This window comes from Balaenoptera musculus, chromosome 19, assembly GCF_009873245.2.
Source record: "Balaenoptera musculus isolate JJ_BM4_2016_0621 chromosome 19, mBalMus1.pri.v3, whole genome shotgun sequence".
NCBI classification, from domain to species: domain Eukaryota; kingdom Metazoa; phylum Chordata; class Mammalia; order Artiodactyla; family Balaenopteridae; genus Balaenoptera; species Balaenoptera musculus.
This window is the reverse complement of record NC_045803.1, coordinates 7,710,155-7,738,127: the sequence shown is the minus strand read 5'-3', so window position 1 is coordinate 7,738,127 and position 27,973 is coordinate 7,710,155. Positions and strand designations below refer to the sequence as shown.

At 40.6% G+C, this 27,973-nt stretch overlaps 1 protein-coding gene across 1 annotated transcript; it reads right to left on the bottom strand.

Moving 5' to 3' along the window:
* SLC6A16 (solute carrier family 6 member 16) lies at nt 1–27,862 on the bottom strand. Its single transcript, XM_036834056.1, has 12 exons — nt 27,433–27,862; nt 26,842–26,999; nt 26,527–26,653; nt 26,140–26,315; nt 25,794–25,904; nt 25,380–25,621; nt 3,604–3,790; nt 3,073–3,274; nt 2,772–2,931; nt 821–983; nt 437–607; nt 1–111 (listed from the first exon to the last, which is right to left on the bottom strand). The coding sequence occupies exons 1-12, from the start codon at nt 27,860–27,862 to the stop codon at nt 67–69; spliced, it is 2,172 nt and encodes a 723-aa protein (XP_036689951.1). The 3' UTR covers nt 1–66.
* Nucleotides 27,863–27,973: the final 111 nt, after the last annotated feature.

Sequence of the window (27,973 nt, the reverse complement as noted above, 5' to 3'; positions counted from 1 at the left end):
TTGACCAACAGCATTACTCTTCCAGCTTCATTCCAAGAGCTGGGTAGACCAGTTGAGAAGCAGGTTCTAGTAGGCATCACCGATGGCGTATAAAACGGGTATGTGTATATACTGAGGAAGGGGATGGGGAAAACACAATGAAAAGTGGTAACCAGGGAGGATGCAGTCTAGGAGGAAGACTGCAAAGCCAGGCCCCATGAGCTCCCCCCACCAAAAATGTCCCCACCCTTGGGAATAAAAGCAGTTCTGGGTCTAGAGACATCAACAGTTGCAAGTTGGTATTAAGAGTTGCCTGTTAGATCTGTTTTGAGGGATATATGATGTCAGGCCAAATAAAGTTAGGAAGTCTCACAACAGGTTAATCAGCAATTTGAATATCACCTTGTAGGATTTCCTCCTTTTGGACCTCTTTAATGGGTGTTAGTTGGACACTTACGGGCAGGGATCTGGAGGATATCACAGGCTTGTCCCAGCGGGTGGAGGTGACAGGAATCCCATGGGTGAGGCAATATACAAAGTACGTGGGGATGGGGAGAATGACAATGAGTAAAAGGGCAATCATTGCGAACAGCCCCCATGATGGGTATCGTCGAACCACTTCTTTTGACTGTGGAGAGATGGAAAGGGTTTCAGAACATCAAAGTTCCCATAAGACGAAGGACTGTGGAAGGGGAGGGTCGGAGGGGAACCAGGGCAGAGAACTAAGAGTCTTCAGGGAGTCAGAGAATGAGATGATATAGAGTCTTTAAACCAAGAGTGGATTGAAAAATCTCTCCCCCCACTCTCTGTGAAGGTCAGGGGTCTGAGGATGGAGACTTACAGTGCTTGAGTCCCAGGCCAGATAGGTGATGGTCTTCAGAGACAGATGAAACACAGTGGTCACAAACAGGACCAGCAGCACAATTGGATTCAGACAGGACCACAGCCAACGAACGATGGGGTAGACGGGGTGGCCCCACAGGTTAGCCAAGTCTGCAAAGAAACTGGGAGGAAGGGCCACAAGACAGTAGAAGGCCCAGTTGGGCCATACCCAGTCTTGGAGGACAAGGTCAGCCCAACCTTAGCCCCTGCCTCAGCTCAAGCTTCATCCTCTTTATTTTCTTCTTAGTCAATCTTTCATCCCAACCCAAGAAAAATTTTCAAACATTCCTCTACTGCTCAAAAACCTTTCATGGGTTATCAGTGCCCTCAGGATAAAAGCCAAGTCCCTTTCATTCATTCCATGAACATGAGAGTGTCTATGATGTACCAGGGATTCTTCCAGGTGCTGGGTGTCCATAGTGAACACCACAGACTCCAAAAAAGCTGACATTCGACCCTCATGGAGCTTTTCTTAGTTTCTTCCAACCTATGTATCCAGCCTCCTTCACTCCATGTTCTCAATCTCAATAAATATGCAAGTGGGGTCCTTTGGCCTAGAATGCCCTTCTCTCTCCCTCTTTGTCTACATATTCATCTGTCCAGACTATGCTCAACCATCCTCTCACGTGGGATGCCTTCCCCAACTCTCCAGATGCCCCTAGATGTCCCTGGCTACCTCTACTATAGGCTTTCCACCTTGTACTGGGATTGTCTGCTTATATATGTCTTCCTCCTTGGACTCTGTGCTCTTTGAGAGGAGAAGCTTATTCTATTCATTTGTATCCCAGTACCACAAGGCTTTCCTGACACAAAGAAAGTCTCAACATATGTATTGAGCGAGTTAGTGAATGAGTAACCTGACTCCAAGAACCACTGTCACCTGAAAATGCTGCCACCGGAACCTTCTGCCCTTGAGTTATACCTCTTGGATAACCACACCTCAGCCTGTTTAAAAGTCGTTGGGAGTTCCTTGTATTTTATGTGCATTTTCCCGCTCTTCCTTTCACAATTATGTCTACTATGTCCCTGTTTATCTTGTTCCCTTTCCTTGGTAGCTCTTCCTTGCAGAATTAGACCACATCTCTCAACCTACATCTCTACCACCTTAGCCCAAGCCATCATTAGCTCCCATTTGGAATATTACAATAGCTCCCAACTGCTCTGCTTGCTTCACTCTTGACTCCTCATAGTCTGTTCACCATACAGCAGTCATAGGTATCTTTTTAAAAAACAAATCTAATAATGTCCCCTTCTCAAAATGCTGCCATGCCTCCTCTCTCATTCTACATAAAAAACTAAGTCCTACCATAGCTTAAAAGGTCCTACATAATATCCCATTACTTCTCTGGCCTCATCTCCTAACATACTATTCTAACCTCTGATCTCCTTGTTGCTCAAAAATTCCAGGAATGATGCTTCCTCTTGCTTTGGTACTTACTGTTTTCTCTGCTTGGAATGCTCTCTCAAAATCTTGTCATGGTTCCTCCCCTCATTTCATTCAGGAGTCTGCTCAAATGTCACCTTATCATAGAGGCCTTCCCTGCAATTCTATCTAAACTAGCACCCAAACATACTCCCACTCTTGATCGTCTTACCTTACTTTTGATTTTTCGCCTGTCAGTTATCATCTCCTGACATTTTAATCTTTTCATCTGGTTATTGTCTATCTCCACCACTAGAATGTAAACTCCCTGAGGACAGGGATGCTTGTTTCACTCAATGCTGTATCCCCGGGGACTAAAACAGTGCCTGGCACATATTAAGCACCCCAAAAATATGTTAAATGAATGAGTGAATAAAACGATTTCTCAGAAGGCCCTGAAGTTACGGGGTTCCTATGTCACTCTAGTCAAGTGAGAAAAGAGGCAACAAGAGAGGGGTCAACTTTCCCTATAGACCCAAGCTATCACCTCCTGGCCTCACTGGCCCAGCTCACAGCCAAGTTTTCAAATATGATGATGATGATTACGGGGAGGACTGTCCAGTAGTCAGCCAGCAGTCTGATGTAGTAGCTGCCTGAAGGTCGAGTGAAGAAGAGGCCACACAGGAACATGAGCAGAAAGACAACCACTGGAGGGAACATTGGATTTGGATCAAGGTCAGAGGTCTGGCTGGGTGACAAGGGCTAAGCAGAGGTGATAGACTAGGGCTGGGTAAGAGTCTTAATGAAGTCAGGGTCATTGATGGGTACAGGGACATGGGTCAGAGTACCTGTAAATGGCTTTGTGTATTTCTGGAAAGAAGTAAAGGTGTCCTGGAGGGGGGTAATGATGCCCTGCATGATCCCTATCATGGTGGTCATCCCCATGGTCAGCAACATCAGGAAGAAGAGGAACGACCAGAAGACAGACCCAGGAATAAATGACATGGCTTCAATGAAGGCCAGGAAAGCAAAGTTTGTGCTCTCCCTAACCTGTTAAGGGGAGAAAGGGGAGGAGTTAAAGTGTCTTTGAACTTAACAACAACAACAACAAAATACAGACAAAGAAACATTCTATCTTTCCTGGAAAATTCCCTAAAAACCCTGGGTCACTGAGAAAATCAGATCTCCAAGCTGACCCTCTGACATGGAAACCAATCCACCTAACATTATCCACAGAAGAGCATTCTGCAAGCTATAGTTCTTTGCATTACCAGGGCTGCAGCTTATCCTGGTGCTTCTGGGATTTTTTTCTGGTGAAATTTCTGTTTTACAAAAAGCTTTGAAAGAACTCTAGGCCCCGCTCACCTATTTTTACTGACCTTCAAAAACTGCTTCTCTAAGTTGCACTCAGGCACATGCCTGAGGACCTTCCTCTTGATGGGGTTGGAGAGGCTGTTGAACCAGGAGGTGAAGATGGAGGTCGGATCACCATTCAGGTTTTGAGGGGGCTGGGCCTCAGGAGGCAGTATCCCCAGGGTTACCAGCTTTAAAAGTGTTTCAGTATTCCTGAGGATAAGGAGTTGAATCATATAGTACCATTTTGCTCTTTAGAAGATCACCTCCTTTTCCCTTATCTTCCAGAGAAGAAAGGACATCACATAACTGATCTGGGTAAGGTAGAGCCTGGGATGAAATCTAGAAGCCACCCACCTTCAAAGTCATGAATTTTTATGAGCCTGGATAATTTATGACCATGGGGGGAGCCCCAAGAGAAGCCTCTCCTATAGTCTTCTTGGGGACTCTGGGGTCCCTGATCTAGTGATGGGGTCTCTTATTCACCCCCTACCTCTTCCCTTCTTAGACTAGTGGGTAAAAGCAACCTTCTAAGCTTTATATTACAGAACGTCAGGGAGCATTTACTTAAGTGTACCATGTGCATAATGGTCCCATGAAGCTGTACTATGTTGTGAGAAACTTGCAGAAGCTTCTTGCACTTTTTGATCTGAGCCCTGCTCTCTAAACTTTATCTTCCCCCCATGACCCTCTGTACACATTATACTCTAGTCAGACTTAACTATTTACAGTTTCAGGGCCTGCCATGCCCTCTCATGCCCAAGAACAACCCCATTCCCACCATCATTCTTCACTTGGGCTAATTCCTATAAATCCCTAAAACTTCAGCTCATTGCTCTATAACAACTGCAGTGGAAGGCTTGCCAAGATGTGCTGATAACGGCGAAATGCAAGCAGCAGAGAAATAAGTATAGTTTGATCACATTTTAGAAAATAAAATACTATATGTTCTTCTGGTAACAGGCAAGTTAAATATTTGGACCAAACTTCTCACTGGAGATAATTTAAAAGTCTCAAAGAGATTTTTAAATCTTCTTAAAAAATAAAAATGTTGACGAGATAATAAGGAATTATTAGACAAAAATCAAAGTACAAACAAAAGCAGTGGGGAAAGGAGACTTCCAAGGCAATTTTGCCCCGAATGTATATGTCAAATACAGCAAACTGTACCTGAAGTTTCTAATTTAAAGTGACCTTTAAGAAATAAAGAGAGCATGGGGGTCAAATATAAAGCACCAGAGCCTGCCCAAAGTAAGGATTAGAACAGAAGGTTTTCCCCTAAATCTGGCACTTCAAAGGGCTACACCTTCATGAACCAGAAGCTTGCACCCAACTGTTCCACACCACAGGGAATGCAAGGAAAGTTGCTTCAGAAATGAGCAAAACAAGGGCAAATTTTTAAAGTTCCTGAATGTCATAACCACAAGCCAGCCCTAGCTTGGACTTGGAGCCCAAATATTTGACCCTGGTTGTCTCAAAAGCTCAAGTTAAGGGACCTCCCTGGCGGTCCAGTGGTTAAGACTTCGCCTTCCAATGCAAGGGGTGCAGGTTCAATCCCTGGTTGGGGAGCTAAGATCCCACATGCCTCGCGGCCAAAAAACCAAAGCATAAAACAGAAGCAATATTGTTAACAAATTCAATAAAGACTTTAAAAATGGTCCACATCAAAAAAAAAAAAAAAAAAAAAGCTCAAGTTAAGAACTGAGTTTCAAGCAGTCTTTCTAATTGTCCCTATGCATCAAGTAGAAACAAAAGTCCTATCTGGATGAATACACCCTCTTCTTAGACTTTAAAGAATTCCTACAAATAATGGTCAAATAAATAAATAGGACATGAAAAGAACCACGCACACAAAAACAAGACACCATGAGCAATAACCATCAGAAACACAGTAAAAATAGAACTAAAGTTACTTCCAAATATTAGAATTATCAAAGATTATAATACAACTAAGTTTACTATGATTAAATAATAAACGACAAGGCTGGAAACATTTGTAGGGAACAAGAAACTATAAAATGACCGTGAAGATTTAAAAAAATGAAACAGAACCTCTTGAAATAAAAAATAATTGAGATTTAAAATTCAGTGTGGATAATTCTAATTCCAGTCACAATTAAGTAACAGGGGCACAACTTACCCTCCCATTGTAAACAACTAGATAATTGGACAAAATTTATAAAACAACTGTTTTCAGACATTAGATAACAGGCAGTATAGGATTGTGATCCCTGAGAGAAAGGATGTGTGTGCCACAAGTGAGGTGTGCCATATAATTGCCCTGGTTTTCTGCCTGAAGGCACATTCTAGTCTGCAGAGCAGAAAAGAAGATCACAAGTAAAGCATGGCAGTCTCACTGAGCTGGGGAGACAAAGAGGGAGTTCACGGAGGCCAAAGAAGCTGGAAGTTCCAAAGAAGAATTCTGGAGGAAAGGTAGTTACAAAGAAAAAGAATTCCAGAAATTTGCATACAGGCTCTTGAGTCTTTGCTGAATTTTAAGATCCACACATATAGGATGAAAATCCACAAGGCTATGTAAAGAATAACATCCAAGTTCTGAATGGGGTTTTCAGTAGAGAGCCCAGAAGGGCCATGCCTTCCCAATGGGACTGAAGTATTCCTGGAGAAAAGACTACTCTAGGACTTCACTGGTGGTGCAGTGGTTAAGAATCCTCCTGCCAAGGCACGGGACATGGGTTCGAGCCCTGGTCTGGGAAGATCCCACATGCTGTGAAGCAACTAAGCCCGTGCACCACAACTATTGAGCCTGCGCTCTAGAGCCAGCGAGCCACAACTACTGAGCTCGCGCATCACAACTACTGGAGCCTGTGCACCCTAGACCCCATGCTCTGCAACAGGAGAAGCCACTGCAATGAGAAGCCCATGAACCACAACAAAGAGTATCCCCCACTCGCTGCAACTAGAGAAAGCCCACGCACAGCAACAAAGACCCAATGCTGCCAAAAAAATAAATAAAATTTAAAAAAAAGAAAAGAAAAGACTACTCTAGACCCACCCTAATGAAGCTTAAAATCAAGCCTCAAAAGGATCAAACTGAACCACAAGTAACATTACTTACTAGAACAAAGCTCAATCAATACTCATTCAAGGAAGGCAACAAAAAGCCAGACACTCGAAAATATAAAATTCACAAAGTCCAACCTCCAGTCAAAAATTAGTAAACAAATGAAGAAAGAGAAAAATGTGACCTATAATCACTATAAAAATCAGTAAATAAAATAGAGCAATAAATGACAGATATGGAATTAGCAGTCAGGGATATTTATCAAAACAGCTATTAAAACTATGTTAAAGTGTTTAAAGAAAAATATGAACCTAACAAGTAGAGAAATGGAAGATATAAAAAAGAACCAGGGAGAGCTTCCCTGGTGGCTCAGTGGTTAAGAATCCACCTGCCAATGCAGGGGACACGGGTTCGAGCCCTGGTCCGGGAAGATCCCACATGCCGTGGAGCAACTAAGCCCGTGCACCACAACTACTGAGCCTGTGCTCTAGAGCCCGCGAGCCACAACTACTGAGCCTGTGAGCCACAACTACTGAAGCCCGCAAGCCACAACTATTGAAGCCCACACGCCTAGAGCCCATGCTCCGCAACAAGAGAAGTCACCGCAATGAGAAGCCCGTGTACCGCAACGAAGAGTAGCCCCCGCTCGCCGCAACTAGAGAAAGCCCGTGCGCAGCAACGAAGACCCAACGCAGCCAAAAATAAATAATTAAATAAATTTTTTAAAAAATACAGTCCCTTTAACATCAATGGTTCCTTAAAAAATATGAATTGTGCAAGAAAAAAAAAAAAAAGAACCAGGGGGACTTCTAGAAATAAAAAATATAGTATTTGAAATGAAAACTCCCAGATGAGATTAACAGCAGATTAGACACTGTATAAGGAAAGATGAAGGAACCCAAAGAAATAAAATAAAAACTATACAATAGTAAATATACAGAGAAAAAATACTGAAAAAGAAGACAGAGAGCCAATGACTTGCAGAATAATATCAAGCCCTCTAAAATAAGTGCAACTGGAGTTCCAGAAAAAGAGGAAAGGGAAGGGGAGTGTATTTGAAAAATATTGGCCTAAATCTTTCCTGATTTGATAAAAACTGTAAATCCCCAGTTCCAGGAAGCTCAATGAACTCCAAACAGGATAAACAGAAAGAACACTGAAAGAAGACCTATGATAATAAAATTCCTGAAAAACAGTGAAAAAAAGAAAATCTTAAAAGTAGTCTGAGAAAGAATAAGATACATTACAGTGAAACAAAGATAAGAATGAACGCAGGAAAGCCATCAGAAAGTATAAAAGCAAGAGGATGAGAAATTACCTCATTAAAATGCTGAAAGAAAAAAACTGTTAAATGAACTTTACACTGAAATATTCTATCATTCTGACTGTATTTCATATATTCATTTGAATATATGTTTAATAAGTAAAAGTGAAGTAAAGACTTTTAGACAAACAAAAGTTGAGATAATTCATTGCTGGCAGATCTGCACTACAAAAACATTACATTCCTTTAATAAAAGGATTTTCTTAAATGAAAGGAAAATGATACCAGATGAAAACTTGGATCTGCACAAAGAAGTGAACAGTAGTGGAAATGGGAAATACTTGGGCAAATATAAGACACATTTTTTTCTTATTTAAAAATTTATTTTAAAGGTATTAATTATTTAAAGCATAAATAGTAGCAATGTATTATGTTTATAATGTCCCGAGAAGAAAAATGTGTGACAACAACAATACAAAGGACAGGAAGATGGAATAGAAGTGTATTGTTGGAATGTTCTTAAGTTTTGTATGAAATTGTTTGATATTATTTGAAAGAAGACTGTGACGAATCAAAGATGTGTATTGTAGGCTCTAGAAAAACTACTCAACACATAAAACAGAGGTATAGTGAATAAGCCAAGAATGGAGTTAAAAATGGAATCTTAAGATCCTTTTAAAAAAGCAATCTAATTGGGAAATGAGAAATAAAGCAACAAAGAAGACACAAGACAAAAAGAAAAGAAGTAGGAAGAAGGCAATTCTATTGATAATTACAATAAACATAAATGGCCTAAACATTCTATTTTCATACTGAATAAAAAAGCAAGAACCAACTGTATGCTAGCTACAAGAACATATTTTAATTATAAAGATATGGATAGATTAAAAGTATAAGGATGAAAAATATATGCCACACAAACACGAACCATAAGCAAGCTGAAATGGCTATATTAAGACAAAGTAGACTTCAGAATAAGTAATATACCAGGGATGAAAAGACATTTCATAATGATAAAGTGGTCAATTCATCACAAAGATATAACAATTATAATGTTTATACAACTAGTAACAGAGATTCAAACTGAATAAAGCAAAAACTGACAGAATTGAAAAGAGATAAATCCACACTTATAGTTACCAACATTCTTCTTTCATTAATTGATAGAACAAGTATACAAAACCACTAATAACACAGACTTGAACCAATTATCAACCAACTTGACATTTATAGGACACTCTATCCAACAGCAGCAGAATGCACATTCTTTTAAAGTGCCCATGGACTGGGCCCGTGAGCCACAACTGCTGAGCCTGCACGTCTGGAGCCTGTGCCCCGCAACAGGAGGGGCCGCGACAGTGAGAGGCCCGTGCACCGCAATGAAGAGTGGCCCCCGCTTGCCACAACTGGAGAGGGCCCTCGCACAGAAACGAAGACCCAACACAGCAAAAATAAATAAATAAATAAATAAATTTAAAGTGCCCATGGAATGCTCTGCAAGACAGACCATATGCTGAGCCATAAAACAATTCTCAATAAAATAAAAGGATGGTAATTATACAGAGTATGTTCTCTGACCACAATGGCATTAAATTTTAAATTATTAACAATAAAAATAGGGCTAATAAAAACTCAAATATTTGGAAAATGAACAACATACTTCTAGCATTTCTAATCACATCCAAGCATGTTGTTTTGTGGATACTGACAAACAAATTCCAAAATTTATATGAAGAGAGGAAGAGGACCCAGAAGAGCCAACACAATATTGCAGAACAAAGTTGGAGGACTGGCAAGACTTACTATAAACTATAGTAATCAAGAAATACGGTACTGGCAAAAGAACAGACAAATAGATCAACAGAATAGAATGCCCAGAAATAGACCCACATAAATAAATATAGTTAACCTAACTCTGAAAAAGTAGCATAGGCAATACAATGGAACAAAGATGGTCTTTTCAACAAGTGATACTGGAACAACTGGACATCCATGTGCAAAAAAAAAAAAAAAAAATGTAGACAACAGACCTTACACCTCATCACAAACATTAACTCAAAATAGATCACAGACCTAAATGTAAAACTCAAACTATAAACTCCTAGAAGATAATACAGGATAAACTCTAGAGGACCTTGGGTATGGTAATGACTGTTTAGATACAACACCAAAGGTACAATCCATGAAGAAATATTTGATAAGCTGGGCTTCATTAAAATTAAAATTCTGGGACTTCCCTGGTGGTCCAGTGCTTAAGACACAGCGCTCCCAATGCAGGGGGCCCAGGTTCAATCCCTGGTCAGGGAACTAGATCTTGCATGCTGCAACTAAAGATCCTGTATGCCCTGCCCCACAACGAAGATCCTGCACGTGGCAACAAAGATCCCGCGTGCTGCAACTAAGACCCGGCACAGCCAAATAAATAAATAAATAAATAAATATTTTTTTTTAAATTAAATTAAATTGAAGTAAAGTCCTGCTCTGTGAAAGACTCTATCAAGAGAATAAGATAGAGAAAATATTCACAAAAGATATACCTGATAAAGAACTGTTATCTAAAATATATAAAAAACTCCTAAATGTTGATGAGAAAACAATCTGATTTTAAAATGGGCCAAATACCTTAACAGACACCTCACCAAAGAAGATATACATATGGCAAATAAGCATATGATGTGCAGAACATCTTTTCATATGTCATCAGGGAAATACAAATTCAAACAACAAGATAGCTCTACACACCTATTAGGATAGCCAAAATCCAGAACACTAATAATAACAAGTGCTGGTGAGGATGTGGAGCATTAGAAACTCTCATTCATTTATTGTGGGAAGGCAAAATGGTACAGCTACTTTGGAAGACAGTTTGGAGGTTTCTTACAAAAAAAACACATACTTTTACCATACAATCCAGCAACTGTGCTCCTTGGTATTTATCCTAGAGGGCTGAAAACTTTTCTCCATACAAAAATCTGCACGAGAATGTTCATAACAGCTTTACTTGTAATTGCCAAAACTTGGAAGCAACCAGTAGGTGAATGGATAAACTGTGGTACACTCAGACAATGGACTATTATTTAGTGTGAAAAAGAAATAAACCATCAAGCCATGAAATTACATGGAAGAGGGACTTCCCTGGCAGTGCAGTGGTTAAGAATCCGCCCGCCAATGCAGAGGACATGGGTTCGAGACCTGGTCCGGGAAGATCCCACATGCCGCAGAGCAACTAAGCCCGTGCGCCACAACTACTGAGCCTGTGCTCTAGAGCCAGCGAGCCACAACTACTGAAGCCCGCGTGCCTAGAGCCTGTGCTCCACAACAAGAGAAACCACAATGAGAAGCCTGCGAACCACAACAAAGAGCAGCCCCCGCTCGCCGCAACTAGAGGAAGCCCACACGCAGCAACGAAGACCCAACGCAGCCATAAATAAATAAATAAATAAATTTATTTTTTAAAAAAAGAAAATACATGGAAGAAATGTAAATATGCATATTACTAAGTGAAAGAAGAAATCAACCAGAAAAGGCTAAATACTGTATGATTCCAACTATACGACATTCTGGAAAAAGTAAAACTATGGAATCAGTAAAAAGAGCACTGATTGCCCAGAGCTGGGGGAGGGATGAACAGGAGGAGCGCAGAGGATTTTAAGGCAGTAAAAATACCCTGTATGATACTATAGTTGTGGATACATGTCTATAATAAGCTAAAAAAAAGAGTAAGTAGGAGGAAGGGAATATTAAAGATAAGAGCAGAAGTCAGTGAAATAGAAAATTAATAAACAAAAAAACAACAAAACCAAAAATTGAATTTTTAAAATTGATAACCTCCAGCTAGACTGACCCCCCCCCCCCAAAATGAAAATCACCAATATCAGCAATGAAAGAATATCACTTCAGGTCCTTAAAAGGATAAAACAGGAGTGTTATGAACAATGTTATGCCAAAACTATAGACAACTTAAGATAAAATGAAAAAATTTTTCTGAAGCACATAAATTACCAATTACCAAAAATAACACATGATGAAACAGAAAACCAAAAGAGCCCTACAATCTATTAGATAAATTGAAGTACAATAAAGAACCTTCCCACAAAGAAAATTCCAGGCCCAGACGGCTCACTGGCATATTCCATCAAATATTTGAGTCACAAATAATAATAATATTACAGAAGCTCTTTTGGAAACTAGAGAAGGAGGAAACGCTTCCCAGGTCATTTTATTTAGCCAGTATTACCCTGATAATAAAACCATGCAAGGACACCAGAAGAAAAGAAAACAAAATACTGATACCCCTCATCAACTTAGATTCAACATCTTTAACAAAACATCAGCAGATTTAATCCAGAAATATATAAAAAGTATAATACACCATGATCAAGTGGGGTTTATTCCAGGAATGCAAGAATGCTTAAACATTCAAAAATCAACCAATACAATGAACCACATTAACAAAAATACAGAAGAAATAAATTGATATAATCAGCTCAATAGTTGTAGAGTAAAAATATAACAAAATTCCAGTGTTCATTCATGTAAAAAGTTGCAGAAAAACTAGGAATATAAGGGAACTTGCTTAACCTAATTAAAGACATCTGAGGGGGAAATCCTACGAATAACATCATACATACTAGTGATTCACTGCTTTCCCCTGAAAATGGCAAAATGCATGAATGTCCATTCTCACCCCTTCTATCTTCTACTGGAGATTCTAGTCAGTGAAATAAAGCAAGTAAAATAATTTTTAAAGATTAGAAAGGGAGAAGTAAAAGTCTTCACAGCAGATACATGATTGTGTATGTAGAAAAACCTAAAGCTACAAAAATAAATGAATTTATCAAGGTCAATACCCACAAATTAGTTATATTCCAATATACTAAGCAATGAACAATTAAATAATTAAAATTTCAGAATATTATTTACAATAGAACATAAAACAAGAAATCATTGCAGAAAAACTTTACAAAACATGTACAAGACATGTTATATACTGAAATTTACAAAATATTGCTGAAAGAAATTAAAGAACATGTAAATAAACAGAGATATACCATGTTCTTAAATCAGAAGACAAAATATTAATTGTTCATTCTTCCCAAAATGACCCACAGATTCAATGCAAACTCAATTAACAGCAGAGCATAACTTTTTTTGTAAAAAAACTGACAAGCTACTTCTAAAAAAACTTACATGGGGGAAGTGGCCAAGAGGGTAGAGTAGGAAGACCCTGAGCTCACCTCCTCCCACAGGCACACCAAAGGTAGAACTAATTATAAGGCAACTACTGATATGAATAATATGAAGACTAGCAGAAAAGATCTTCTACAATTAAAGAAGGAAATACAACAAGGCAGATAGGAGGAACAGAGACATGGTATAATCAAGACCCATACACCAAGGTAGGTGACTCACAAGTGGGAGGATGTTTACAACTGCAGAGGTTCTCCCCAGGGAGCAAGGGGTCCAAGCCCCACATTGGGCTCCCCAGCCCCAGAATTCTGCACTGGGAAGATGAGCCCACAGAATGTTTGGCTTTGAAAGCCAGTGGAGCTTATTTTCGGGCGAGTCAGAGGGCTATGGGAAATAGAGACTCCACTGTCAAAGGGTACACACAAAATCTCACACACTTGAGGGCCCAGGGCAGAAGCAGTAATTTGAAAGGACCCTGAGTCAGACCCACTTGCTGATCTTGGAGAGCCTCCCAGAGAGGAAGAAGGTAACTGGGACTCATTCTGGACAAAGATGCTAGCAGCAGCCATTTTGGGGAGCTCATGCCACCACAAGGGTAGTGGAGCTGGCAAGTGCCATTGTGGAACTCTCCCTCTAGCTCATGAGTCCCAGGACCCAGATCCACCCACCAGCCAGTTGGCATCAGTCCTGGGATGCCTCAGGCCAAGCAGCTAGCTGAGTAGGAACCCAGTCCTAGCCACCAGAGGGCCAGGACGCAGCCCCACCCATCAGTGGGCAGACACCAGCCCTGGGACCACTGAGGCCCTGCAGCCAGCTGTGGCAGGACCGAAGTCCATATACCAGTGGGCCAACACCAGCCCCAGGACCCCCTGGGCCCCAGCTCCACTCACCAGCAGGCTGACACCAACTCCAGGACCCCCAGGGCCCTGCAGCCAGAGACCCCAAGACCCTACCAGTGGGCTGGCACTAGCCCTGGGAACCTCTGAGGTCTGGCCCACCCACCAGCAGGCTAACACCAGCCCTGCGACCACTGCAGTCCCATAGCCAGCCATGTCGGATCCTGCCCACACCAGCAGGCCAGCACCACCAGAGGACGCCCTGGATCCCAGCCCCACCCAACAGCATGCTGACACCAGCTCTGGGACACCCTGGACTCTGCATCGAGCCATGTCAGGAACTGGCCTTGCCCACTAGTGGCCGGCAGCCTCTGCACAAGGCAGGGCCTGGCAACCACCTGGAACAGGGTCCAGCAATGCCTACCAGCGTGCCCACAGTAGTCAGCCCACCACAACAGATGGACCCACTCAGCCCACATAGAGGGCACCCCTAAGCATATAACTCTGGTGACCCAGAGTGCACTGGTGGGCCCCACAGGATGTTTCTTACATAAGGTCACCTCTCCGAGACTGGAAACATAACCAACCTACCAAATACATAGAAATAAAAATAGCAAATTAGGCAATGAGGTGACAGAGGAATATGTTCCAAATAAAAAACGATATAAAAACCCAGAAGAAGAACCAAGTAAAGTGGAGATAAGCAATCTACCTGATAAAAAGTATAAGGTAAATACATAAAGATGGGGCTTCCCTGGTGGCGCAGTGGTTGAGAATCTGCCTGCCAATGCAGGGGACACAGGTTCGGGCCCTGGTCTGGGAAGATCCCACATGCCGTGGAGCAACTAGGCCCGTGAGCCACAATTACTGAGCCTGCGCGTCTGGAGCCTGTGCTCCGCAACAAGAGAGGCTGCGATAATGAGAGGCCCACGCACCACGATGAAGAGTGGCCCCCACTTGCCGCAACTAGAGAAAGCCCTCGCAGAGAAACGAAGACCCAACACAGCCATAAATAAATTAACTAATTAATTAAAAAAAAAACATAAAGATGCTCAAAGAACTTGGGAGAAGAATGCATGAACACAGTGTGAAGTTAGAAGTTTTTAACAAAGAGTTAGAACATATAAAGAAGAACCAAACAGAGCTGAAATATCAGAGAATACAATAACTGAAATTAAAAATACGCTAGAAGGAATCAATAGTACATACAGAGGAATGGATCAGCGAGCTGGAAGACAGAGTTGGAAATCACTCAAGCTGAACAGAAAAAAAGGAAAAAGAATTTTTTAAAATGAGGATAGTTTAAGAGGCCTATGAGACAACATTAAGCATACCAACATTCTCATTTTAGGAATCCCAGGAGAAGAAAGAGAGAAAGAGGCAGAGAACATATTTAAAGACATAATAGCTGAAATTTTCCCTAACATGAGAAAGAAACAGACATCCAGGACCATGAGGCACAGAGAGTGCCAAACAGGATTAACCCAAAGAAGACCACACCAAGACACACTAATTAAAATGGCAAAAATTAAAGATAAAGAGAAAATATTAAGGGAAAAGCAACAAGTTACGTTCAAGGGAACTCCCATAAGGCTGTCAGCTGACTTTTCAGCAGAGACTCTACAGGACAAAAGGGAGTGGGATGATGCATTTAAAGTGATGAAAGGTAAAAACCTACAACCAAGAATACTGTACCCAGCAAGGCTTTCATTCGGATTTGAAGGCGAGATAAAAAATTTTACGGACAAGTAAAAGCTAAAAGAAACCAGCTTTAAAAGAAATGTTAAAGGGACTTCTCTAAGCAGAAAAGGCCATAACTATAATAGAAATATAAAAATTACAAAAGGAAAAATCTCATTGGTAAAGGCAAATATACAGTAAAGGTAGTAGATTAATCACTTATAAAGCTAGCAGGACAAAAGACAAAAGTAGTAAAATCATGTATATCCACAATAAGTACTTATGGGATATACAAAACAAAAGGATGTAAAATATGATGTCAGAAACAGTAAACATGGGGTGGGAGTAAAAATTCAGGGTTGTTAAAATGTGTTCAAATGTAAGAGATCAGCAACTTAAAATAATTATATATATATATATATATATATATATAAACTTCATGGAAATCACAACCAAAAATCTATAATAGGGACTTCCCTGGTGGTCCAGTGGCTAATTCTGTGCTCCCAATGCAGGGGGCCCAGGTTTGATCCCTGGTCAGGGAACTAGATACCACATGCTGCAACTAAGAGTTCACATGCCACAACTAAAAAAAGATCCCACATGCCTCAACCAAAGATCCCGCATGCCACAACGAAGATCCCACACGTGGCAACGAAGATCCCACACATGGCAACAAAGATCCCGCATGCCGCAACTAAGACCCAACAGCCAAATAAATAAATTTTTTTTTAATCTATAATAGATACACACACAAAAGAGAAAGGAATCCAAACATAACACTAAAGATAGTCATCAAATCACAAGGGAAGAGAGCAAAAGAAGAAAGGAACAAAAAAGAACTACAAGAACAACCCCAAAACAATTAACAAAATGGCAATAAGTATACATACCTATCAATAATTACTTTAAATGTAAATGGACTAAATGCTCCAAACAAAAGACACAGAGTGGCTGAATGGACACAAAAAGAAGATCTATATATATGCTGCCTAAAAGAGACTCACTTCAGACCTAAAGACACACACAGATTGAAAGTGAGGGGATGTAAAAAGCTATTCTATGCAAACGGATATAAAAAGAAAGCCAGGGTAGCAATACCTATATCAGACAAAATAGACTTTAAAACAAAAACTGTAAAAGAGACAAAGAAGGACATTACATAATAATCAAAGGATCAACCTAAGAAGATATGACAATTGTAAATATATATGAACCCAATATAGGAGCACCTAAATACATAAAGCAAATATTAACAGACATAAAGGAAGAAATTGACAGTAACACAACAATAGTAGGGGAATTTAACACCCCACTTACATCAATGGACAGATTATCAGAAAGAAAATCAATAAGGAAACACTGGCCTTAAATGACACATTATACCAGAGGGTTTAATAGATATATATAGAATATTCCATCCAAAAGCAGCAGAATACACATTCTTTTCAAGTGCACATGGAACATGCTCCAGAATGGATCACATGCTGGGCCACAGAACAAGTCTCAGTAAATTTAGGAAGATTGAAATCATATCAGAATCTTTTATGACTAGAAATCAACTACAAGGAAAAAACTGCAGAAAAAAAACCCCACACAAACACATGGAGGCTAAACATTATGCTACTAAACAACTGATGGGTCACTGAAAAAAAATCAAAGAAGAAATTTAAAAAAAAATACCAGGAGACAAATGGAAATTAAAACACAACAATCCAAAATCTGCAACAAAAGAGGCAATAATACACAATGGGGAAAAGACAGCCTCTTCAATAAGTGGTGTTGGGAAAACTGGATAGCTACATGCAAAAGAATCAAACTGGACTACTTTCTCATACCATATACAAAAATAAACTCAAAATGGATTAAAGACTTAAATGTAAGGCCTGAACCATAAAACTTCTAGAAGAAAACTTAGGCAGTACACTCTTTGACATCAGTCTTAACAATATATTTTTGGATATGTCTCCTCAGGCAATGGAAACAAAAGCAAAAGAAACAAATGGGACCTAATTAAGCTTAAAGGCTTTTGCACAGTGAAGGAAACTATCAATAAAACAAAAAGGCCATCTATTGAATGGGAGAAGGTATCTGCAAATGATATATCCAACAAGGGGTTAATATCCAAAATATATTAAGTTTTTAAAAAATAGATGAATGGATAAAGAAGATACACACACACACACACACATATATATATATAATGGAATATTACTCAGCCACAAAAAATAATGAAATCTTGCCACTTGCAACAACACAGACGGATCTAGAGGATATTATGCTACATGAAATAAGTCAGACAGAGAAAGACAAATACTGTATATCACTTATATGTGGAATCTAAAAAACAAAACAAATGAACACACATAACTAAACAGAGTCATAGATACAGTCATAGTTACAGAGAACAAACAGATGGTTGCTAGAGGGGAAGTGTTGGGGAGGAGAGAAATAGGTGAGGGAGATTAAGAGGTATAGCTTTCAGTTACAAAAAAAGTGAGTCACAGGTATGAATTGTACCATGTGGAGAATATAACCAATGATTATGTAATATCTTTGTATGGTGACAGAAGATATCTAGACTTATGGTGATCATTTTGAAATGTAGAAATATCGAATTACTGTGTTATGTACCAGGAATTAACATAGTGTTGTAGGTCAATTATACTTCAAAAACAAAGAAACTCATAGAGAAAGAGATCAGATATGTGGTTACCAGAGGCAGGGTTGGGGGTAGGAGGAATTGGATGAAGGTGGTCAAAAGGTACAAACTTCTAGTTATAACATAAGTACTAGGATAGGCGGAATCAGAGGTAACTTGGTGAACTTAAAGATAGATCAATAGTATTATACAATCTGAGGAACAGAGGAAATCATATTTTAGAATATAATGAACAGAGCCTCAGGGACTTATGGGACAATAACAAAGAGTTTAACATACATACACATAATTAAGAGTTCCAAAAGGAGAGGAGAGAATGAGGCAGAAAAAAATATTTACAGGGATAATGACAGTTCTCAAATTTGGTGAAAAGTACAAATTTACAAAGCTTAGCCAACCCCAAGCAGGATGAATTTTCTTTTGAATGCCTTCTCATCAGAAACTAGAGCTCAGATGTACATTCTACCCTGCTTCTACTTAATGCAACTGAAAGTCCTACACATGGAAGGACTCTGAATAGTAAACGGTAGCTGGCAGCTGGGGGAAGGAAAGTTGAATTCAAAGTACCACCAAATTAGCAGTGAGTTACAATACTTTTTCCCATAGTACCTCCTGGTCTGGACTCAAAGGTAGCCTGAAACCCAGAACTACCTATCAGGTGTGGACAGAAAGAGTTCCGAGAGAAAAGTCCTATATTTCTGGTCCAAGGAAAAGAAAAGAGGCCTCAAATTTCAGAGAAAGCAAGAGAAATCCCCTGATTTTTCTTCCTTTTTTCTGTTTTATCGAACATGTCAGACAATCCTGCAGCAACAATGGTGGCTACGGCACTGGTGGCTGGACAAGCTACATACATCTGAGATGGAAACCCTCCTCTAATCAAATAAACTGTGATTCCAAGTACATGGATAAGGGAGGAAAATCCCTGTTAAACACTTTTTTTCTATTCTTTCAATGTGTAGCCCTGAGACAGATGCAGCTGACGAAAGGAGTAGCAGAGCAGAGAAACTAAAGCCCTAGTTTTCTAGGCAGAAAGCCAGTTAGTGGGGCTTCTAAGAGCTGGAAAGTGTTGGGGAGACTTCAGGTAAGAGGGAGCTCAAGAAGGTGATCCTATGAAGTGTTATATGAAATCCTGGGCAGCACAGGATTATATCTGACCCTAAACAGCATTCAAAAAATTCTGACAACTGGAAAACAGGGTATACCACTTCCCAGCTTCCAAACTGCTGGTGGCACATAACCAGGGCATACCCAAGTAGCACTGCGAAGACTGAAAACTGAACTGACACTGGAACCACAGCCCACAGAAGTTGGGAAGATGGGTAGAAATTTACAACTTAAATCTAACTGGGACAGTTGCCTCATAAAACTGTAAAAAAAAAAAAAAATCAACATTTTCCAAATGAATACAGTCTCATATATATTTTAAATAACCATAATACAATACGTAATTACCTAATTTATAAAGAACCAGGAAAACCTCAATATGCCACAAGGAAAAAGATAATCAATACATAACAACCCCAAAATGACAAAGCAGTTTTAGTTATCAGACTTGAAAGCAACTATTACAATCACACTTTGAGAAGTCAAAGCAAACACCTGAAACAAATGGATAAAGAGACTATCAGCAGACAAAAGATATAAGAAAAATACTAAGTGGAAAATTTTATACCTGAAAAATACAATAACAAAAAATTCACTTGAATGGCTAAATAACAGAATGAAGATGACAGAGGAAGGATCAGTGCCCTTGAGGATAAATCAATAGGAAGTATCCAATATGAACGACAGGAAAAACAGTGGGGAAAAAAATATACAGAGCCTCAGAAACCTATGGGACAATAACAAAGGGCCTATAATCTGTGTCATCAGAGTCCAGAATGAGAGTCAAACTGAGTGCAGTGCAGAAAAAATATTTGGAGAAACAATGGCTGAAAAATTTCCCTGAAAATTTGGCATTTGGCCAAAGTCATAAAACTTTAGATTCAAGAAGCTCAGCGAGCCTTAAACATGATAAACCCAAAAAGCCTATGCCCAGACACATCAAAATCAAACAAACGAAAATTAAACATAAAAAAATGCAGAATATATAGTATTTGTGTCTGGGTGTGTGTATATATATAAATATATATATAAAATTTATATATATATCACTTTGTTGTACACCTGAAACTAACAACACTGTAAATCAACTATACTTCAATTTTAAAAAATTGTTTTTAATCTGAAAGCCGCCAAAGAAAAATGACACATTACATATAGAGGAACAACCATTTGAGTGACTACGTTTCTCATCAAAAATGGAGACCAGGGGCTTCCCTGGTGGCGCAGTGGTTGAGAATCTGCCTGCCAATGCAGGAGACACGGGTTCGGGCCCTGGTCTGGGAAGATCCCACATGCCACGGAGCAACTAAGCCCGTGAGCCACTATTACTGATAAATAAATTAAAAAAAAAAAAAAAAAAAAAAAAGGAGACCAGAGGGACTTCCCTGGTGGTGCAGTGGTTAAGACTCTGTGCTCCCAAGAGGGGGCCCGGGTTTGATCCCTGATCAGGGAACTAGATCCCACATGCATGCCACAACTAAGTTCACATGCCACAACTAAGGAGCCCACCTGCCACAACTAAGGAGCTCACGTGCCACAACTAAGGAGCCAGTGAGCCACAACTAAGAAGGCTGCAAGCCTCAACTAAGGAGTCTGCCTGCCACAACTAAGACCCGGCACAACCAAATAAATAAATAAATAATTCTTTTTTAAATTAAAAAAAAAAAGAAATGGAGACTAGAAAGAAATAGTACATTTTTTAAGTACTGAAAGAAAAGGACTGTCAACCCATAGTTCCTTCAAGAAATAAGGGTAAAATAAAGGCATTGTTAGATAAAGGAATTTCAAAAAATTCATTGCCAACATACCTGTAACATAAAAGAAATGTTAAAAGTTTTTCAGATGGAATGGAAATAATACTGGAGGGAAAATTCAAACTTCAGAAATGAAGGAAGAGCAACAAAAATGGTATCTAGGTAAGTATAACAGGATATTTTTATCCTCTTAAGTATTACAATATGTATGTCAGTTGAATATTACTCAGCCATATAAAGGAACGAAACTGAGTTATTTGTAGTGAGGTGGATGGACCTAGAGTCTGTCATACAGAGTGAAGTAAGTCAGAAAGAGAAAAACAAATACTGTATGCTAACACGTATATATGGAATCTAAAAAAAAAAAAAAAATGATCAGGAAGAACCTAGGGGCAAGACCGGAATAAAGATGCAGACCTACTAGAGAATGGACTTGGGGGGGGGAAGGGTAAGCTGGGACAAAGTGAGAGAGTGGCATGGACTTATATATACTACCAAACGTAAAATAGATAGCTAGTGGGAAGCAGCCGCATAGCACAAGGAGATCAGCTCGGTGCTCTGTGACCACCTAGAGGGGTGGGATAGGGAGGGTGGGAAGGAGGAAGATGCAAGAGGGAAGAGATATGGGGACATATGTATAACTGATTCACTTTGTTATAAAGCAGAAACTAAAACACCATTGTAAAGCAATTATACTCCAATAGAGATGTTAAAAAAAAAAGAAAAAAAAATTTTAAATTAAAAAAAATTTTTTTAATTCTAAAATTAAAAAAAAAAAGTATATCAGTTGAAAGTAAAAATTATAACCTTGTTTGATGGGATTTTCAGTGTATGTATATGTAGTACATATGACAACCATAACATAAAGGGGGGCAGATAAAGGTCCTATTATGATGATAAGGTTTTACATTTCACTTAAAGTGGTAAAATATCATATTAATTCTAAGCAGACTGTAAAAAGTTAATAGCACACTTTCATTGGGTTGTTTGTCTTCTCACTGAGTTGAAAGACTTCTTTACATATTCTGGATAACATATACAGTTGATCCCTCAACAAAACGAGGGTTAGGGGAGCCAGCCCTCTACACAGTTGAAAATCCATTTATAACTTATAGTCAGACCTCCACATCCACGGTTCCTCCGTATCCAGTTCTGTATCCATGGATTCAACCAACCACAGATCATGTAGTACTGTAGTACTGACTATTGAAAAAAAACGACATATACAGTGGGCCTGTGCAGTTCAAACCTGTGTTGTTCAAGGATCAACTGTGTACAGAATATATAAATTCCTCCAATTTTGTGACATGTACTTTCATTATCTTAATGGTATCTTTCAAAGAGAAAATGATTTTAATTCTGACGTTGTCCAATTATTAACAAGGGCTTACCTACTAGGGGCAATGAGAACTCTAAAGAATAGAGGAACAGCAGATATAGCGGATAACAGGCAATACCATTAGGCCTAAGGCAGGCTAATAAGAAAGGAATGAATATGGAAGAGTGATTCCCAGGATATCTTATTAAATTTTTCAAAAGTAAAAAACTAGAATATACACAGTACGCTATATTCTGTGTAAGAAAGAAGGGTAAATAAGAAAATAGACATATTTCTACTTATTTTTACAAACACCAGAAGTATAAACCAAAAAATAATGAGTTTCCTGCAAGGGATGGGTAGGAAATGGGTTGAAGTGATGGTGGGGGAGTGATATTTGAGTATCTTTTTATATAATTTTGTCTTTTGAAACCACATTAATGTTTAATAAAAAATAAAATCAAGTTTGGAGGGGCACTGAGATGACATACAAACAGAGACAAATGAACATAACTGTATTTCAAGTGAATAACATAACCACATTGAATAGAGGAATAAAGAACTAGCCCAAGTAATTTCTGAACACAGCATTTTGACTGTAAAATTCAGGATAAAGACAAAAAGTTGTCAACAAATACCTGGGAAACCTGGGATTAGTATGTTTTTGCAATAGTATGGACTAGCAATTCTGTAACTATGTTCCATGTATTCTAGCATTGGGATTAAGTAAATGGGTGTGTGTGTGAAAGACAGACAGACAGAGAGACAGTGAGAGAGAGAATTACAATCCTATCAACACTGTGGAAAGTAATTTGCATTATCTAGTGAAGCTGAAGATACATGTGGTAGATTGAAGAAACATGGCCATGGTATTTTGCAGCTCCTCCCATCAAGAGGTAAAGTCTGTTTTTCCACTCCTTGAATCTGGGGTGGCTCTGTGACTTCCTTTGACCAAAATGTAACAGCAGTAACAATGCGAGCATTCCCAAGCTTAATAGGCTTCAAGACATTTTGCTGATTCCACCTTTATTCTCTGTAAGCTGCATGTGAGGAAGCCCAAACTAGCCACAAGGTGAGGCCTCCCTGAAGAAAACAGGCCTTGCTGAACTGCCAACTGACTGCAGGTGGAGTGAGCCCAGCCAACACCATGTACAGCAGAGCAGTGCTGTCCCATTTGGGCCCAGCTGAACACAGACATGTGAGTTAACCCACCCAAGCCCAGTAGAAGAACTTTCCAGTCAACCCACAGAATCATGAGGAAATAATAAACCACTGCTGTTTTCAGCCACTTACTTTTGGAGTGATTTATCACATAGTAATAGATAAGTACACCCCAACAATCTCACTCATACTTATATACCCTAAAAAAATGTGCACATATGTATTACATAAGGAAAATGCATAAGAATGTTTAGAGCAACGTTGCTTTAACAGCCAAAAACTGGAAAGATTCCAAACGTCCACCAGTAATAGAATCGGTAAATGAACTTCAGTATGTTCATTTACTGGAACATTATACAGCATTAAAAAGCACAGACTAGAGGTATGCACAATATGGATGAATCTTTCAAACATATGTTGAATAAAAAAGGTAAAACATAAAAGAATACAAAGAAAATGTACATGTAAATGAACAAATTAGACTACACAGATGGACACACTAAACTATATTGCTTTATGTAAGTGTTCAAATTAAACTATATTGCTTAGATAAGCAAACATATGATAAACATGTAAAGAAAACGAACTAATTATCATAAAAGTCAGGATAATGGTTACCTCTAGGAGGGAGGAAAGAGGTTATAATTAGAGATACATGGAGAGCTTCTAGGGTCATTCTAGTTCTTACCATGGGTGCTGTTTATTTTATAGTTCTTTACATTGCATATTTTGTTTTATGCATGTTTCTATATGTAAGTAATATATAACAAAATGTTTTTAAAAACATTAAAAATACCATTACACTGCCACCAGACTGTCAAAATTTTAAAGTTCGACCAAGTTTAACCAAGTGTTGTGCAGAAAGTGAAATACATGGAATTCTCACATATCATAAACCACGTTGAAAATCAGACAACATATGTTAAGACTGAAGGTGTGCCAACCTTATCCAGCAATTCCATTCCTAAGTATATACATTACAGAACTCTTGCATGTGTGCATCTGTATATGCCCAGCCTTTTTCTGGAATGAAATCGTGGCCATTTGCATGGGTTAGGATTACCAGGGACAAATTCAGCTTAGGTTTGCCTCCTCTGGGAGTCCTTCTCTGAGTAGCTCAGGCAGAATGAACAGCTCTGTCTTCTGTCCTCCCCATCACTCCTGCTGCTGGTTATCATGAGTTTAAGACAGTATAATCAAGTATCTAACTCCCCTCCCCTCCTCCCTCCAAAACTAAAAACTCAGTGAAGGCAAGGACTGTGGTCTGATTCACCTGTCCAAGTCTCTGCGTTACACAAGGAGTACTTTCTAAATGTCTGATGGATGCTTTTGAAATTAATGCCTAAAGAAGTTAAAAAATGGGGTGAGCAGACAATAAAGGCTCTAGTTCTGAGTCCTTCTGGGGTTTAAGTATGATAGACTGACAGAAATCCCTAAATTTCGGAGCTGACAGTAAAGAATGCAGGCATTCAGAAAGTAGAAAGGTCTCCAGATGGCTGTGGTCCTGGATGCTGTCTGGGATTAGAGTAACCTTGAACGCTTGCATAACTCTGTGGTGGTACTCTGAGGTAGACAGTTGGCAATTTTCGGAGTTTTAAGATTTCTAGGGCTAGAAAAATGTTCTGAGAAGGACAATATATGACAGGGATTCTATTGTCTGTTTTTCACTATAGGGGAAAGTAGAGGTTCGCAAGTGCACCTGAGGTTGAGATGTGTGAATGTGGGTCTTTGTAGCGACTTTAAGGTTAGGCTCTCTGGGTTTTGTAGTCCCCTGGGGCTGGGACCCTCAACTAAGAGGTCGGCCTTACTTCTCACTGCAGCGGTGTGTGAGGACTGTGGCCCAGAAGCCCAGGACAGAGCAGATAAAAGGTGTGAAAAGCAGCATGGAGACCAGGTTAGCCAGAGCCACAACAAAGGCATCACTGAGACAGCTGTTGGACGGTTGCATGTGCGAGGATATGGAGACAATGGAGCCAAAGCCGAGGCCCAAGGAAAACAAGACTTGGTTCCCTGCTCGGTACCACACGTTCACGTTGTACATATCTGATATCTAAAAAGGGAGAAGACAATTGTTAAGGGGAGATGTCAAAGAAGGAGAGGAGAACCTTAACAGAAATGGGGAGAAAGAGAGACAGACAGAAATAATGGGGAAAGGATGCGATAAGAATAGGCAAGAACTGTCCTCCAAGGCCTGATAGGGGAGTGAGGAAGGTACACCTTACCTTGATAACTGCCAAATACCGAAGGCCAAATACTGCCCCATCCAGCAGTATACTCCGGATGATGAAACAGAGGATGATGAGATAGCTCAATGATACCAAGACATATATTACCTGAATTGAGAGTGGGACAAAGCATGTACCAGTGGGAGTCAACCATCAGTCAGCAGTGATCAAAAGTGCTGAATCAGAAATAAGGAGGAGTAAGAAGACAGCTTCCAGCAGGGGTCAGGGGCTAGTGGGAGTAAAAGGTCAGAGGGAGTGAGAAGTTAGGAGATCAAAGAGTAACAATGTTAGGTGAGGGCTAAAGCATCTGACAATGTCAAGGAATCAAAAACAGGTGGCTCACCTTCCCGGTGGACTTGAGCCCATTAATCGTGAGGGCACCAAGAATACACAAGGACACGAATAAGGGCAGGCTCAGACTGAAGACTGGTGGCCCACCATCCTCAATTCTGTCTGAGGCCTTCAAAGTCATCCGGTACCAGAAGTACAGGGAGGGTGTCGTCCGTGCACATTCAGGATCTGAGGGGACCTGGCTCTGGACATGCCTGCTAGACAGGGTTACCCCTCCCCTCTTTAGCCCCTCCGCCACTACCCCCTCCTCCTTCCCCCTCCCATTTCTTCTTCCTTCCCCTATCTTCCTCTTCTTTATCGCTCCTCGCTCCTTTCTCCTTTTCCAAATTCCCTTCCACCTCTCTGTTTTCCCCCTTCTCATCTTTCATTTCCCCCTCACCAAGGCCAGTGGAGTTCTTCAGTAAAGGACATTTCTCCCATGGAACAGGAAACTGGAAGGATTGACCCAAGTAGAAGAGGGTCCAGGCACTGACCACATTCAAGTACAAGCCAGTGATGAAGCACACCTAGGGGCCAGGGAGGAGGTGGCTGGGGAGGAAGAGTGGGGACAGGAAAAAGGAGGGGATTTGACAGAGGACTGGGGAACTGAAGGAACCTGACCCATGGAAGTGAAGTCATGGGACCCATTCCAGGACAAGGGTTGGGGTGGGGAGGGGGTGTAAAGGGTAGGCCTGGGCAGCCCAGGGCTCCTCACCATGAAGCTGGTATACCCTACACCACCAATCCAGGGGCTGATGACCTTCCACACACCAATGGTGCCCTGACGAGTCCTCTGACCAGCTGCCATCTCCAGGAAGAGGAGAGGAACCCCAAGCAACAACAGCAGGAAGATGTAGATGATGAGAAAACTGCCTGTGCAGGGGATTCGAGGAGGAGCTCTTAGAACCATCAGGCTTTTCAGTGCCTGGACTTCTTCATGGGTCCAGGAAAACACGTTCCCCAACAGTGACCTCCTCAGGGCCACCAGCATCAGGGATCAACTGTTTCCACATCCCTCACAGTCCCAGGTGCCCAGTTCTTTGGTCCCCAGTTCCTGGAAGACCCAAATACCTAGTGTGCACCCCCACCCCGATCCCAGCTTCTAGCCCCACCATCCTCATGTTCAGATATCCTGCACCTCTACCCCTCTCATGATCCTTGATGTTCAGGCACCTGGCTCCTACCCTGCTCAGAGCACCAAGTCTCTAGCCTCTACAGATTCCAGAGATCTTAAAGTTTGAAGCCCAGACAGGCCTCCGTCCTGCTAGCCCCTTGTGGATCCGTGATTCCTGGTACCCAGACTTACAACCTCCGCTGTGAAGCCACAGGTAGCAAAAATGCCAGAGACTGCCTGGCCTCATGGAGTAGCCCACCTGGGCCAGGATGTACTCAACCTTGCTGGACCAGAATGGACGAGTAAAGAGAACCTCACTCTTTTCCTTCTCTGGCACCTGAACTTTCGCAGGTAAGAGTCTCTGTTTCAGGACTGGGGCAGCTTCTACCCCCGATACAGAGGTTGGCTTGGGTTGGCTGGCCCTGCTCTGAGCCTCACAAGCTTGCGTCTCCCAGGCCTGAGCCCTTGCAGCCCGGGCCTCCAAAGCCTGGGCCTCTGAAACCCAGGCCATCAGAGACCAGGTCCCTACGCCCTTGTCTTCCCAAGTTTGGCTTCCTAGGGAACTCTCAGCAGATGAGGCTTTTGCCAGTGAAGATTCTGAAGCCTGGGCCTCTGTCGTCATTCCAGGCAGACTCTCAGGAGCAGCTCCAACTCTTTCAAGGGAGGGTTTGCCTTTCTGAGTAGACCTTAAGGACACCAAAAACTAGATTTTAGATTTTAGAGTCAAGAAATG